The 17,051-nt window shown below is 32.7% G+C and overlaps 3 protein-coding genes across 3 annotated transcripts; 2 read left to right on the top strand and 1 right to left on the bottom strand.

The window, feature by feature from the left end:
* The first annotated feature begins 901 nt into the window (after nucleotides 1-901).
* Nucleotides 902-1,573, top strand: LOC126890924 (uncharacterized). Its single transcript, XM_050660093.1, has one exon. The coding sequence runs from the start codon at nucleotides 932-934 to the stop codon at nucleotides 1,571-1,573; it is 642 nt and encodes a 213-aa protein (XP_050516050.1). The 5' UTR covers nucleotides 902-931.
* A 5,944-nt stretch (nucleotides 1,574-7,517) lies between these two features.
* LOC126890923 (uncharacterized) lies at nucleotides 7,518-8,735 on the top strand. Its single transcript, XM_050660092.1, has one exon. It carries the CDS (start codon nucleotides 7,518-7,520, stop codon nucleotides 8,733-8,735), a length of 1,218 nt encoding a protein of 405 aa, XP_050516049.1.
* A 3,218-nt stretch (nucleotides 8,736-11,953) lies between these two features.
* On the bottom strand, nucleotides 11,954-14,097 carry LOC126892497 (uncharacterized). The gene is made up of 3 exons (XM_050662040.1): nucleotides 13,038-14,097; nucleotides 12,716-12,795; nucleotides 11,954-12,417 (listed from the first exon to the last, which is right to left on the bottom strand). Exons 1-2 carry the CDS (start codon nucleotides 13,858-13,860, stop codon nucleotides 12,731-12,733), a joined length of 888 nt encoding a protein of 295 aa, XP_050517997.1. The 5' UTR covers nucleotides 13,861-14,097; the 3' UTR covers nucleotides 11,954-12,417; nucleotides 12,716-12,730.
* Nucleotides 14,098-17,051: the final 2,954 nt, after the last annotated feature.

Here is a 17,051-nt window from a genome sequence, read left to right as displayed (position 1 = left end):
ACGACCGATCAAGAAGTCAACGACCGGTCAAGAAGTTAACAAACGGTTAAGAAGTCAACGACCGGTCAACAACTATTGAGGAATGAAGGGTGGGGAAGGTAAAATATATTAAATAAACAAGAATTAGTAACAACTTTATTTTTATGTAATACATTTATGACATTGATATTTGTATGGTAGGTAATTGCTAAATAATGAAGTAGAACAGTGTTCCCAGCAAGGTAGTTTCATTTGGATAGCTTCATTTTCACGAATATGTGGTGGAAGTTCATCCCACTTATCTAACAAATCAAACCCATCTACGTGATCCAGAAGGTACCACGCTGGAAATCGCTCCATCTCTTGTTTGTTAAATAAACAAAAATCTTTACGACGAAGGTAATGATCCGTTATCACTTGCTCTAATAAAGGATTATGTTCAACTAGATTTAAAATACAAATATAGCAGTCACTTATAGAAGGAGGATACATCACCCCATCACAGGTGGAAGGCCAATGGTGATAACAGCGAGTAATTTTCTGTCGAATATGCGGATCATTTTTCACTTCATCTGGTAGTTTATGTTCAATTTCTCGTAAATCAGATGTTTTCATATACTGAAGATATTGTAAAGGAAAATCACGTAATTCTTCAGAAGAAAATGCACTCAACGGAATAGCAGGAAAGTGTTTACTGTAAGAACCCATGTCGGATACTAAATGTTTGATTAGATGTAAAATAAATAGCCAACACAAGAATAACTGGTTATACCTCACACTCACAGATACCTCCCATCTCGCAGACACCCCCCCTCACAGATACCTCCCACCCACAAATACCTCCCATCCCCCCCGCTTACAGATACCTCCCACTTTCAGACATCTTCTACTTATTAACTAGACGGACGTAGAGACTCAAAGGTTAGCTAACCTGTCTATCGAGTGAGTAAACATGTCTCAATATAACTTTAGTGGTAACACACCCGTTCAAAAATATGTTGTGGAGAATAAAAAAGATGTAATAATAGCAGAAAGAAGCTTTCAGTTAAATAGATCAAAATGTAAATTTGTATCTATTGGGTTAAAGTATGGTGCGGAGTGTATACCAGTGATAACTCTATGCGGTAATCAAGGGCAACGGGTGATATTCACGGAAGAAGATTGGAAAGATTTACTATACTACCAAGGAGTAATTACAAATTATCTGTATACAGTGGGAGATAGTGTGTCTATAGATAGAAAAAACTATAGTGTAGAATTTGAAAAGGTGCAGGAAGCTAAAGTAATAAAAATATCTCAAACTAACTGCTATATATATTTGGGGTACGAAAGCATTTGTAAATTATGGGAAGTGTTACCGCTTATACAACATCATATTAACCATTTAAAACAAGGAAGTTTCGATGAATATTTGAAGAGTCTATATCAGCGATTACGAAACAACACAGGTAATTTTTATGAAAACGTGTTAAGAAGTGTCGACGCAAGCACCCACATTCGCTTTGAAGATTTAAGTAATATTTTGGAATTAGTGTATGTGTATCCAGAAGTTCTAAAAGATGTCTACACAAACTGGGAAAAGAGTAACTTTTAATGAATATCTTAACAAAACACATGTTCTACGAGTTTGGAAATATGCACATCATCAAGCACGGCAAAGGTATTGGGAAATGTTTGTAATAGATACAATCAGGTTTAAAAAAAGAATTGAAAAAACTTCAAAAATAATATCCCCGATTTTAAGTTTAAATCATAGAATGTATGTATACAATAACAGGTTTAAATAAATATTAAAACATAAAAGTCTTTTATTTATAAAATTTATTAAATACAAAATGTTTAACATATCTAATAATTACATTTACAAGTAGAAAAGTAACACAAATAACTAAATACCAGGATAAACAAATGTTTGATAAATATTCTCTTCCAACTTGAGTATCACCTGAACAGCTATATAGTTGACGCCATTCCGTTTCATCGTTTAAGTAATTTGGGAAGGGTAACCGTAGTTTGTACACTGTACTGTTACTTGGTATGTAAGCAAATCTAAGTTCCACCCCATTTAGCTTGTAGAGGCTCATGTTGACCCACTGTGAAGGCCAACTATCATTTTTTATACCATTTTTATCAAAACATATATGGATATCTTTCACAGCATAAGGTTGGTAAATATAAAGTACTCCCTGCACAACGGTATGTAAAATGAAAAGACCTGCTCCAGACATTACTTAAGCGTGAACTAAATCCGTTTAGTTACGTTTTCTATATTTATACGACATTATTTTTACTAATCCAAGAGTTGTGACTTTTATCCATACCTAACCATTTAACATAAACTCGATTAGCTTTGCGTTGTAATATTTTTTCTACAAGATATACATCCGAATATTTAACTTTTTGAAGTTCTTCTGTGTAAAAAGCTCCCTTAATCTCCTCTTGTTTGGAATCCTCAAGTAAGTAGGTAGTCGGGTTGGTAAACTGTACTTTTTTAATCTTAAATATTTCAGTGGTCCAAGATGGTGTGTATGATTTAGCAAACGCGTGACGATATTTACTTATTCGAACATAATCCCCTTCTCGAAATTTGGGTTTACGTTTATCGACGGTTTTTAACCAGTTGTAAGCAGTTATATACTTCGCATTTCGATCATTAACTTTACTTGGAATTTCCCCCGTAGTTGAGTGTCTGGTGTTATTATACTGTTCAACGATAGACGGTAGTATTTTAACCCATTTATAAGAACCTTGCAGACTAAACTGTTTCCACAACTTCGACTTAAGAGTCCGTATCACACGTTCAGCAATACTTGCTTTTAAATTAGAATATGTGCTGTAATGATTTATACCATAGGATGACATCAGGTGTTTAAATTGTGAATTATAAAATTCTGTTCCATTATCTGTTTGTAAATGTTTAGGGGATTTAGACATTTGAGATAAAAATTTTTTCATACATTTGGTGACTTCAGCCCCTGTTTTTCTTTTAACTGGTGACGCCCAGACATATTTACTAAATGTATTTATAACGATAAGGATATAGTTATATCCATTGTTGTATTTAACAAAGGGTGACATAATAGCTAAATCTGCCTGACACAAATCATGCAAACCTTTAATTATAACATGTCTTCGTTTAAAGTTTTTTCTTGCAGGTTTATGCAGTTCTTTAACGACTTGTTCTTTAAGATTAGACATTTTTTTCCAGCGGGCACTGAAGGGTAATATGAACAAAAACGTTAGGGCTTTTATCAAGTTTAAACGAAAGTTTATCACCTTTTTTTATATGTAAACCAGGTAATTGACCGTATTTATACTGTGTAGAATTTATTAAAAGTAATCCATTAAAACTGTAATGCTGTATTGTTTCAATTATACCGTCCACAGTAAATATATATGACACACCCCCATTATCTAATACATAAAACTCCTTGCTCAAACTCGTTTTTTTCTCCCCACTTAAAGCTATAATACATTTACTGTGGTAAGAAGTTGGATCACAAATAAAATATAACGGGTTTGTAGAATTATCACAAGACTTTAAATCAGTTAGAAAGTGGCTCCCAAATTTATTACTAGGCATTATTATTGAATTATACCCCCTTCTCGAAGTTCCTCAATAATGGAAATGATTTCGTTACCGTGAGCGTTATTTCCTGAAGATTGTGATGCTGCAAGCAGTCCAAGTCTCTTTATGATTTCATTGTAATTGTCAAAGTATTTATACTCCGTCGGCTTCGTAGTTAACCGTTTCAATGTTAAAGCACCGCCTTTTTACCGGTAAATTTTTTAGTGTGTTGTCTAGTTGTTACACCAAGACCTGAAGGTAGAGAACTCAACCTTTGTCGGGGAGGTTGCGGTCTAGTTTCTAACACTGGTTGTATGATAAAATTATACTTATCTTTTATTTTAGCCTCAATTCTTCTAATTGGTAATTCAGGGTTATTGTCTCTATGAAGAGCATTGGTCCTCCGTAAAATATCAACATATTCGTTAACATCTTCACGTTTAAAACTAATAGGGTTAGCCTTAAATAATAATTCATAGAGACCTGGAGTCCCTATATACTTAACACCGTTTATAATCATATCCGGTCCTTCAAACTCAATATTCGAATCACCAATTGAGAATTTTTCGTTTGCTAAATCGTGATACACTCCTAATGTATTATCAAATTCACCTTCCACATCTATATTATTTTTAACGTACTGCCGAGGTAAAGGGTTAGTGAATACTTCATAATATTTCCTCATTACGTCAGGATTATTAACCATACTGTTAAACTCTAGTAGAGTTTCTTCATATAATCGATTGAAATCTTTACTACTATTTCCTACATGTTGTGATGTAAAGGTTGAATTTTCTGCACTATCTCCCCCATGACTTGTTTCGAATGTTTCTTCGATCGCGTTAGGCTGGATAATAGAGAGTTCCCCAAAGTTAGTATGTGTTTTAGATGAAGTAGAACCTTTATTTGGTGATGAAGTAGAATTTTTATTTGGTGATGGAGTAGAACCTTTAATTGGTGATGAAGCCGTAAGTTGATAATATTTTGTAAGATTCGGTGCGCTTAATCGACGAGAATTAGATACAGAAGATTCAAATTTAGGAGTGACAGGTTCTTGTTTTATATTACTTGTAGGTTCTAATTTTAATAACAACTCCTTAAGCGGTTTTGTTATGGGTTGATAATTTTTTTCTAGCTGACTTTGAGACTTGGTAATATCACTTTTTAAACTACGGTATTTACGTTTTAATGCCTGACGGGTTTTTAACAGCTGTTTAGCAATTCGAGTATCCATTTTTACTAACACTAACAAGGCGCACTTCTTCCTTTATATATGTACGAAAGTATCAAACCCTTTACGATATTTTCCTGAAGATAATAAACAATCCTTATCAATCACTACAAACCCATAGTTATCTTTCCAACAAAAAGAACTAAAATCTTTAAATTTTTGAAAACTCATATCAATATTAACATGGTCGTCATATGTGTTTTAAATTCGTCATATCTTGTTGGAAAATCACTAAAAGATTGGCATTATCTCGCACCAACTGTTTCGGTACAGAGCTATAAGTTTGTGATAAGTAAAAACAATCGGTAAGTTTATGTCTACCAAAACAAAAATAACTTTGAATAAGTTTTTGATCGCAAGAAGCTACATCATCAAAGATTATTATTGAATAGTTTTTAACGTCTTCTGGAGTAGGTATGTTTGCGGAATCACTATATTCTTCATACCCAATTTCAGATATCGGTTTAATTAAATCACGTAGGTATACATATTTTGGTTGATGAAGTGATTTGGAATAAACATAAATGTTTTGAAATCTTAAACCATTAGGATGAACAATCAACGATAATAATGTATTTGTCTTACCACACCCACTCGGCCCTATAATAAGACAGCGTTTTGAATCACCGCCAAATAAACCCCCATGTTTTTTTATTTTATTATCCTGTACAACTACATCGTGGTTTGTAATAGGGAGAGAGAGTTGTTGTTTTTCGATCTTCATTATATCTGAGAATGATGTGGGTATATATAGGGTGGCAGATTATATATAAAAGGAAGTATAATGAGGCAAAAAAGGGTTAGTAGAGATCCAGCAGTAAAACGAAGAGGTCGCGGATTATTAAATTCTATCATTAATAAGCTACCAGTCGAGGTACACATCCCAGGTTATTCGTATTGTGGACCGGGGACTAAGCTAGAGAAAAGACTTACACGCGGTGATTCAGGAATAAATTTATTAGACGAAGCCTGCAAAGAACACGACATTACATATTCCCAACATAAAGAACTTGCTAAAAGACACGAAGCTGATAAAATACTAGAGAACAAAGCTTGGGATCGGGTAAAATCCAAAGACGCTACATTTGGTGAAAAAACAGCAGCTTGGTTAGTTACAACGGCGATGAAGGGTAAACGCAAATTAGGTATGGGTTTACGTAAAAGATTTAGGCGCAGGTTAAATAAAAAAGGCGGTTCCTTAAAAAGAAAAAAAATTAATTTAAAAAAACGTATTATTAAAACACCTAAAAAAGGAGGTTTTTTACCTTTACTATTACCGTTACTCGGGGCTTTAGGCGCTGTTGGGGGTGGGACAGCTTCAATTATGAAGGCCATTAACGACGCAAAAACCAACCGTGAACAAATTGTTGAACAAAAACGGCATAATCTTGCTATGGAAAAAGGAGGTAAAGGGTTATACTTAAAACCTACTAAAGGGTATGGAATGTATTTAAAACCATATTCAAAAAACTAATATTCCCCCATCATCCGTTAACAGATGTCGATATAAGAAAATATGTGAAAGTATTAAAAATCCCGCATTTTAGAGGTGTTTTCATGAGAGATACCTTACCAAATAAAATTCGAACAAATGAAAGCGGTATTATAAATATGGATTCAAATAGTGGAAAAGGTACGCACTGGACAGCTTATACAAAGGATAACAATAACATTATATATTTTGATTCTTATGGTGATTTGTCACCACCACGCGATGTAATCAAATACTTTAAAACTGGCGGTTCTGTGAACATAAATTATAATTATGAAAGGTTGCAACATAATTCATACAACTGCGGTCAATACGCATTACAATTTCTATATAACCACTATAAGTAGGTCCTGTGGGTCAGTATAAACAATACAAGCCTCTAGAAAATATGTCATACAACTTTACCCTGACCGGGAAGTCTTCCACGTTAAGTTATAATTTTAATCCACCCATCTACTTGGATGAAAGTCTTGATTATGAAGTTGGTTTAACAAACTTTTATTCTTTTAACTCCATACCCAACATTGACGAATCTAATAATGTATTTCTCTTTGGTTGCCGTAATTTTACTTATACAACTCATATTCCCTTGGGCTCATATGAATTAGAAGATATAATTCAGCTTTTAAGAAAGTTGATGAAAGAACGAGATAAAACTGCTTATATAAATATCACCCCAGATAAAAACACATCTAAAGTATCTATTGAAAGTAATTGTGCACTATATTTCACTACTGAAAACTCTATAGGTAAAATTTTCGGATTCAAGAAAAGGGAACTGGAAGCAAATAAAACACATGTTTCTGATGAACCAGTAAATATTTCAGTGACGAATGCAATCTGTGTGGACTGCAATATCGCTTCAGGCTCGTATTTAAATGGGAACCCAGTTCATATAATCCACCAGTTTTTCCCTACCGTACCGAGTGGGTATAAAATAGTTGAGTCACCTCAAAATATTTTATATTACCCCATCAGCGTTAAGACGATCAACAACATTAGTATAAAAATTGTTGATCAAAACGGTAAATTACTTAATTTTCGTCAAGAAGAGATTACTATAAATTTACATTTACGACAGCGATTATAATGGTTTTAAACTTTTCTTACCAACAACCACATTACATAAAAAACTATAAAAGAGACAACCGAAAGCAAAAATCTAACAGTTTCAAAAAAACAGTTGCAATATTAACACCATCTAATCGATTATTATTAAAAAAGCTTGGCTTCAAAGTTTTAGTGTGATGGAAGTGTTACATGTAACTGGGCAACCTTATAATGACACGACTATACAAGAATACCAATTTCACACCTATTCACCATATATTCCCGGAAAATTGAACTATAACGATGAAATACGAATTCCCATTCAAGATCTAGACGCGTACACGTTACCTTCGACATCATATCTCGACATAGAGGGGAAGCTACTCACACACGATGATAAGGAACCAACAAAACTGAAATTTATAAATAACGCTATTTCATTTTTATTTCGCGAGCTTCGGTATGAATTAAATGGAGTTATTATAGATTCTGTTCGAGAGGTTGGACTGGTATCAACGATTAAAAACTATCTAAGTCTCAACGAAAACGAAAGTATTCTATTCCAAAATGCTGGATGGTTTCCAAAATCAGGAAATGAAAAAATAATAGTGGACGCCCATGGTAACTTTAACGTTTGCATACCATTACGATTATTATCAGGTTTCTTTGAAGACTTCAGACGAATTATAATGAATTGTAAGCAGGAGCTTATTTTAATACGATCAAACGATGATGTCGATGCGGTTGTGAGTATTGACGAAACCGAACGTCCTAAAGTCGAAATTACAAAATTACAGTGGAATGTAGCTCATGTTAGCCCAAGCATGCGTGAACAACTACGATTAAATAGTATAGCTCATAAAAATATTGAGCTACCAATTAAATTTCGTTCGTGGCAAATGATTGAATACCCATCATTAAATAATGCGACACGGCATACGTGGGCGGTAAAAACCAGTACTAACATTGAAACACCGAGACATATCATTATCGCATTTCAGAAAGGGAGAAAATCAAAGATTACTAAAGATATGAGCAAATTTGATCATAACGACCTTAAAAATATAAAGGTATTTTTGAATTCTGAACGATATCCTTATAATGATTTACAAATAGATTTTGACACTAACAAATTTGCTCAAATTTATGAGATGTTTGGAAGTTTTCAGACAAGTTATTATAATTTAAACTTAAACCAACCGATATTTAGCCCGCAAGATTTTAAAACTAAAACACCACTAATACATATAGATTGTTCTAGACAGAAAGAAGTGATCCAAAATGGGTCTGTCGTTCTCCGTATCGAATTTGAAACAAATACACCTTCAACAACTGATGTATCTGCTTATTGTTTAATTTTACATGAGAAGGAATTTACATACAATCCACTAACAAAAATAGTAAAGCAGTATTAATACACAGGTGTTGGAATTGTATATTATTTGATAGTAACAATTATAAATGTTAGTTTACGATGTATCGCTCACATGCAAACACGTTAAATAACTTCACAGACCATTTAAAAGAACTTAAAAAACAAATTCAACAGTACGAAACCCTAAAACACGTTATTCGAAAATTTAAACAATTGAAAATATGAAACTTGTTATTGACATTCAAGGTTTTAAAATCGAGAATAATAAGTTTATTTGTAAAGAATTAGCGTGTTATTCAGGAGATAAAGTTATAGTATATATATTTAAGCCTCCTTTTCCATTACGAATGTTACCTCCCAATTTAATTCAGCAGGTGTCATGGTTAAGTAAACACCATCACTGCATTTCTTGGAATGAAGGTTATACCCCATTGTATGAGTTTAAAAAAATTATAAGGAAAATAACAGAGAAAGCTGAAATAGTCTATGTAAAAGGGTTGGAAAAAGCGAATTACATAAGAAAATATTCTACTACACCTGTAGTCGAAGTAGGTGAATTTCCACCACTACCAGTATCGGAAGCAAAATGTTTTTACCACTCTGAAAAAAAATGTATATGTGCTCTTTCAAATGTATTTTTTATATATGATAATTTTGTAATGGAGTAAATTTTAATAAAAAAATTATATTTTATACTTTTTTATTTTTAAACTCAAACTACAATAATAAATTCTATCTATAGTCCACTTGTACAGCCAAGCAACCTTCACACTCGTAGGAATGTTGACACCACGTACGCATGAATCATGGAATCCTTGGTAGTACCAGGTGTTCCATGAGCTTAACAGTTCACAGGATTTTACCAAAACAACCTTCACATCTGCAAGGATGTTGATACCGCGCACCCTCCAATCGTTTTAGAATCCTTGGTGGTAGCAGGTCTTCTATAGGCTTAAGACGCTCCAATTGTTGGTATTGAACAAGTTTTGGGAAAAGGTCATCAAAAGTTGATGTCTTTTTTAGGAATTGTTCCACCCAAAACCAAACTTCGGAAAGTTCAAAAATTCTTTGCAAAGCTGTGTCTAATAGATAACGCATTGTCGGGTATGTGTTAACGTACACACGCAATTTTATCCTTAGACACACATCATCAAACATGTTGTGTTGTCCGAGTTCACAAAGTACCTCTACCCAACAGTTTACACAAATTTTATTTAATTTTTTTTTTTGTTGGTGTAATATCCAATAGATGTTAAGTTAGGTATCGATGTTTCACTGGTAACTAATTTATTCACTTTATCCATAATAAGTTCAACACTTTCTTGATGCATGGTTATAGTTATTTTTACTCATAAACTGATTTTATGATTACATCAATACAGTTATATACCATCGATTCCCACTCCACCGCATCAAAACAGGTTTTAAAACTTGTATCGCTAACTACAAATTTTAGAGGTGAACCAGTTTTCTTAGCAAAGTTAGAGGTTAACCAACTTTCTTTGTTCCCAATGTAAATTTAAATCTAATAAGTAGTACAAAAATATTTTATAATTTATTACAAATTGTATATAAAACAGTTAGAATTACAATTACAGTTAAAAAACAATCATAAATTTTAAAGTTTTCAAGTTTCGGTTTTGATTTAACCAACATATTCGGTTTATCATCAGGTTCAAATGTTTTAGATTTCATTAGTCTTGCAAACAGACATGTTGAATACTTTATGTGTTCATCAATAGGTATATCGTATGATTCCCATTTGTGTATTTCGATTTTACAGTAGAAACAGCAAACTACATCAGCAACCCCTGTATGGTAGAACCCAGCTTTGCTTAACAACACGGGGTCGACTAGACCTCTCCAATATTGAAATGATAGTAAACGATTCTCAAACGAACGCATACTACCAAAGTTACCATCGTCAAGACACATGTTTGACTAAAAAAGTTATACAGGGATATAATTTATATAATGTAAAATTAGAATGGAGGGGGGTATAAACCCATATATTTTTAAACTCACCACATTAATAACACTAATTACGCTATAAAACAGAAAAAGTTAATAATATTAATAAAGAGTAAAAACCAACAATAAAATATAAAACCTTGACCGCTTATTTAACCTTTTATTATCTAACTATCCGTAACCGGATATTCACCTTTCTTTACCGTCTACCTACCAACCTCCCGTATTATCAAAAAGTAAAAAACCAACAATAAGAGATAAAACCAATAAAACTTTGACTGCTTTTTTAACTTTTTGTTACCTAACTACCCGTGACCGGATATTCACCTTTCTTTGCCATCTACCTACCCACCTCCCACCCTCATTGTTCGGTCTGGTAGTGGAGAGTGGTACCTGCCACAGAAATCGAAAATAGTCACACTCAAGAGTTTGAGAGGTATAGTGATCTGTCCGTGACCGGATAATCATTTTTTATCCACCTACCCAACTTCCACCCTTATTAGTCTGGTGGTGGGGGTGCTACCTGTGATAGAAATCGAGAGATAGAAGAGTACGAGAGGTGTAGCGATTACGGGAATCTATTCTCCATCAAACATGTTAGTAAATGTTAATAGTGACGTATGTGATTCTAGCACGGACTGGGTGGTAAGTAGCGGCACTATTGATCCCGGCCCATGCGATTCTACAACAAACCTGCTGCGATCTGCATGCAGCCTCTCAACAATCCCGGAGGACTCTTCTTCAGAGGATGACGGGGTGGAGGATGAAATAGATGAAGAAGATAACGTTGATGATAATATGGCTATAGAAAACGGGCGTGTGTGTGAGATAGAAGAAATCTGTTGGGAACCTATGATTGTACCACCCGATCTTGTCGATGTAATCATAGAACTTTAAGTAAATGTTGGAATTAATTGTTATAATAATTTGTAACATGTTAAATTATAATTTACTTTGTATACTTATATACCATCTGAAAATATAATTGATAATAAATTATTTACAAACTTATTTCCACCCTTTTGTTACAACCTGCAAACCACAATTTTTACTGTTTTTTCATTTAAAACAAGATTTAATACAACTTTAAATAAATGTTTAAATTATATGTTATACTGCAACCTGCTAAGTTATATTTTACTACCCAAACATAAAATTAATACTAAACTGTTTGATAATAAAAAGCTTATTTTTTACTCTTTATGTTGAAAGCGGTTAAGATGGATACCAAAATTATAATTTTTTGCTTTTTATTTAAAACTACTTTTAAAGCGATCGAATTATGGTGTAAATGACGATATAAGTCTTACTAAGATGGAGAGAAGAAATTTTATAAAAATTAGACTGGACGAACTATAGAACTTGGTTCACAAAAAGTTGATTCAAAATGATAATAAAGTTATGCTAGAATAATTATGAACTTGATAGGTATAAAAGCTTGATTTAAAATAATATTTTAACTTTTTTTAAAGTAAATTTGTTTCTTACCCCCTTTGTCATAAATATTATTTTATAAAAATTAAATACTTCTCTAAGTTTAAAGTAAGAAAAACTCATGTATATTGTTAAATACGTTTTTATTAGAAAATAAATAAATAAACATAAATATAAAATTTAATATATACACTTAAAAAATAATTAATACTAACTAAAAATAAACATAAATACAAACTATGATTCAATATATACACTTTTAAAAATCATGCATACTAACTATACAGGGTTGCAGGGGGCCGCCTACGGGGTAGAATCTGTAACAAAGAAATAACAACATTATAGAAAACAGTATAAGACACTATAAACACTATAGAAGAACAAATTAAAATTCTGTAATATATGATTTGTAAAAATCCGTAAAAAACTGTTTTGTTATGCTAGTAAAAAGTAAAAGTTAGATACGTAAAAAGTTGTATTAATATACAAATAGCATTAATAGAAGAACGAAATAAAATTCCGTAATAGAGAATTTGTAAAAATTCGTGAAAAACTGTTTTATTATGCTCGTAAAAAGTAAAGTTAGATTAGATAAAAAATTGTATAAAAACTCACACAATATATACCGCTTTATGCACCCTCATCCGTCATTCCGCATCTCCGGATATCACCAGCGGCATTTTTGCTGAATAAGTCTGTAACAAACGAAAAACATAATCAGTATTGTAATTGTCATTATTTTAGTAAGTAATTTTAACAAGTTGGTAAAAAAATAATTACTTAAGTTAATAATTAATAAATAGTTAGTAATTTTACCAATTTTGGTGAAATTGGTAAAAAACAAAAAATTACCTACTAAAATCACTAGCTAGTTGTGTCTGAGTTTAGCGAACCGACTATAAAATTGTTATGATATATTATAATCAAAAATTCTTACCTCGAGAATCTGATTTTACAGCATTCGCTAGGAGAGTTTTTGTGTTGTTAAGATCAACGATTAGGCGAGTTTTTTCCAAATGAAATGCCTCCATCATTTTCTTAGCATACGAAAATATATTCTGGACAGCTTCCTCAAGTAAATCGCTATCCTTGGTATTTTCGTCCAACCTATTCTTGAGGCGGTCCCGATGGCGTTCTAGAGCCGCCACTAACCCTCCTTTGAAATCGTCACAAAACGCGATGTGGTGGGCTTCATCGCTATTTGTGATTTGTAGAACATCCGCCACTACAGTATTGAGTGACGGCTGTGACTCCGAGATTATTTTTTTTTCTAAAACTTTTACCTCTGTCATGGGTTTCTCAATTTCTTCCCTTTTATAATCAGCGATATTTAATATTTCATCCTCGACAGAGGGTTTGGAGTAAGTTAGCACAGGTGTACCGTCTTCGGGCTCGGAGATATCCTCGATAACAGGTACGTAGTCACTTGAAGTGCTTGGGGGAGCGTGCACCTCCGCCGCTACAGTAATAGTTTGGGGAGTCACCACCACTTTATTTTTCTTAACTTTTAAAATTAAGCGCTCCCTTTCTATAGTTTTTGGGGTTAGTGTTTCACACCCCACATATATGATACTGTCTTCTGACGACGCTCTCTTCTCTCTCCCACTCACTTCCGGCACCGCTGGAGAGATGACCGACGGAACGACATCAAACAATTCACACCGTTTTTTTTTTCTCGGTACCGGTGACTCTTCACGCGACTCTTCACAAATTACACGCTTTGCGGCGATTACACACTTTTCATGACAATCTAAATCCATTTCAGGATCGGAAGCGGTTGAAAAACAAGACTTAATTGAGCGAACATCTTAAACTGAAATTTATAAGAGAACTCAACCCAACGAAGTGGTAGGGTAGATTCTTAGGCCCGTCCTGAAACCAGTTCTGAAACAAAGAAAGGTGGATGCCCTCCTGAAACCAGTTCTCAAACAAAAAATTTTTTTTTTTTTTTTTCAATTTTTTTTTTTTTTTTTTTTTTTTATTTTTTTTTTAATTTTTTTTTTTTTTCAATTTTTTTTTTTCAATTTTTTTTTTTTAATTTTTTTTTTTTTTTTTCATTTTTTATATTTTTTTATTTTTGAGGTTTTTTTATTTTTGATCCTATCACCACCTTCCAACCACTCTAATGAAAGGTCTTGACGGTTGGAGTACAAAACTATCGTTATTTTTTAGAAAAAATCATGCATAGCAGGATAAAGCGGTAAAAACTGTTTTTTTTTCATCCTACTTACACATTTCAACCACTCTAATGAAAGGTCTTGACGTCTAGAGTGTAAAGCTATCATTATTTTTAGAAAAAAAATCAAGCATAGCGCGATAAAGCGGTAAAACCTGTTTTTTCATCTTACTACCACATTCCAACCACACTAATGAAAGGTCTTGACGTCTAGAATGTGAAGCTATCATTAATTTTTAGAAAAAATCACACATATCGCGATAAAGCGGCAAAAACTGTTTCATCCTACCTCATAGTCAGTATATACTAATCAGTATATAAATACTAATCTGTTATTACTTGAAAATAACGAGGATATCCAGTTTAAAACTGGTATCCAACTGGTATTTCCAAAACTGGTATCACCAGTTTAAAACTGGTATTTCCAGTTCAAAACCGGTATTCGAAAACCGGTTTATATTTATACATCACACTTCTTTTGTCGTTGTTTATTTTTGCGTCATACGTCCACCACCTTTCAGTCAAGAAACATGCAGTGCGACTCCTGTTTAAAAGTTTTATCCAGCAGAAGCAGTGTAACTCGACATAAACGGGAAAGTTGTCCACAACGGTTTAATAATAAAGTGAAAAAGGCAAAACTGTCAGGTGTTGATACATCAGCTAATATAAACTATTCGGCTACTGCAGAAGCAACTTCCCGTCCTACCGCAGAAGGATCTAATGCCCGTTCAGTTACAACTAGATCCAATATTATAGAATGTCAAGATTGTTATAAAAAAATTTGTGGAAGAGGGCTAACAGGGCATTTACGTAGTAATTCACACAAAAGTGTTATTAATTATCTAGACAGTGGGGTTGAGAAACTATCAAGTTCGTTTAAAAATCGTATTAGTAGTTACCGTCTAACTAGCAGCAAACATCACACTGACCACATGGAATTTTTTAATGAAATTGAGGGTAACGTTTTGAGCCTTCTACATAACTATTTACACGAATTTAAAGTGATAAAAGTTAATGTCGAACTTTACTCTATGTATACAATACCTGAAAAAGATACTTATGATTTAAAATCATTTAATACTCAAAATCAAATTATTACTATTTCTACTAATCTGAAACAAGCATATCAAGATTTTATTAGTGAAATATTACCCAAGGTTTCGGAAATACAAGAAAAGGATTCTGGATGGAGTCTTTTACAAATCCAATCATTAGAAGTTAATATCAATAAGTACAACCCTCTACGATCTTCTTCATATATCAGGTTGCCACGACAAATCGAGGTGAAAAAAGCGGTTATTAATATAATGAATAAAGATGAAGCATGTTTTGGTTGGGCGGTAAACGCATCCATTTTTAACCCGACAGGTAAATCCAATCTTACTACTTCTTATCCGCATTATACTAGTCTCTTACAGTTCCATAATATAGAATTCCCTATGAAATTGTCAGATATACCAAAATTTGAATTACTAAATAATATTTCAATTAACGTTTTTGGGGTCGGTGAATGTTTTAAAAATAATGTTACACAATTGGAAATCGTTGGACCACTATATCATACAAAATCTAAAAAATCTACACATGTTAATTTATTACTTATTTTTGATGATAACGGGAATAGTCATTATTGTTATATTAAAAATTTATCGCGGTTAATATCAAGTCAAAAATCACATCATAATGGCCAGACTTTTCTATGTAATGGTTGTTTACAATTTTTCTCATCCTTGGAACGTCTTCACAAACATGAAGACAATGATTGTAACTTTGTATATACTAAGCTTCCAACTACAGACATGATTCTCAATAAATTTGGGCATCTACAAAAAGAAAATATCTTACAGTTTTCCAACTTTCATAAACAAATGCAAGTTCCGTTTGTTATATACGCTGATTTTGAAAGTATACTACAACCGATACAACATGTGACACCTTCTGATAATTCCTCATTCACTGTTAAAACCTACCAGCACACACCATATTCATTCGGTTTTTATATTAAATGTTATTTTGATGATAGCTTATCACAACTTATTATTTACCGCGGTGATAATGTGGCTGAAATATTTATTCAAAAACTAGAAAAAGAAGTTTACACGATTTATCATAAATACCTTAAACATATTAAACCTATGAAAAAACTCACAACGGAAGAGGAATTACAATTTTTTGAAAGTAAGTGCTGTCACATTTGTGATAAATAAAGACTGGATTATATGCAAAATGCATATGCATATATATGCTGCATATTTCTCATGTTTTTCATAAATGCATATGCCTTGCATATTTGGAGATTTAAGAGCATATAAATGCATATTTTGATGGGAATTTACTCTACCCCATTTAAAAATAAGGTATATATTAGTAACATCAACATCCATTAAAATAAAATGTGAAAGTAAATATTTTGCTGTTAAGCTCCTTTGTTGTTGTACCCATAAACATAATGGGCGTTATTTATAGCTGCAGGTATCATTATCCGGATATTTAAGATTTATAGACTTCTCAGAATTTACAAATTACCTAAGTAAATACCGATTATATTTTGAATAACATTACAAATATTACCTGTACTTTCTGCTGGTGTCGGCCAACTATGAATTATTCTGGGAAAACCAACCAAAACGAAATTTTAAGCATTTTAAGGTTAGGATAGATTATTTTATTTTATGAATGGTTAGTCTTAAATCAATCGCCGATTATTCAACTTTTGTGATTGCAAGTTATTGACTATACTGTGTAAAAAAATCATTTTATTATTATTGTGAAAAT

The sequence above is a fragment of the Diabrotica virgifera genome, chromosome 9 (genome assembly GCF_917563875.1).
Source record: "Diabrotica virgifera virgifera chromosome 9, PGI_DIABVI_V3a".
NCBI lineage: Eukaryota > Metazoa > Arthropoda > Insecta > Coleoptera > Chrysomelidae > Diabrotica > Diabrotica virgifera.
This window is presented reverse-complemented; position numbering and strand designations above follow the sequence as displayed.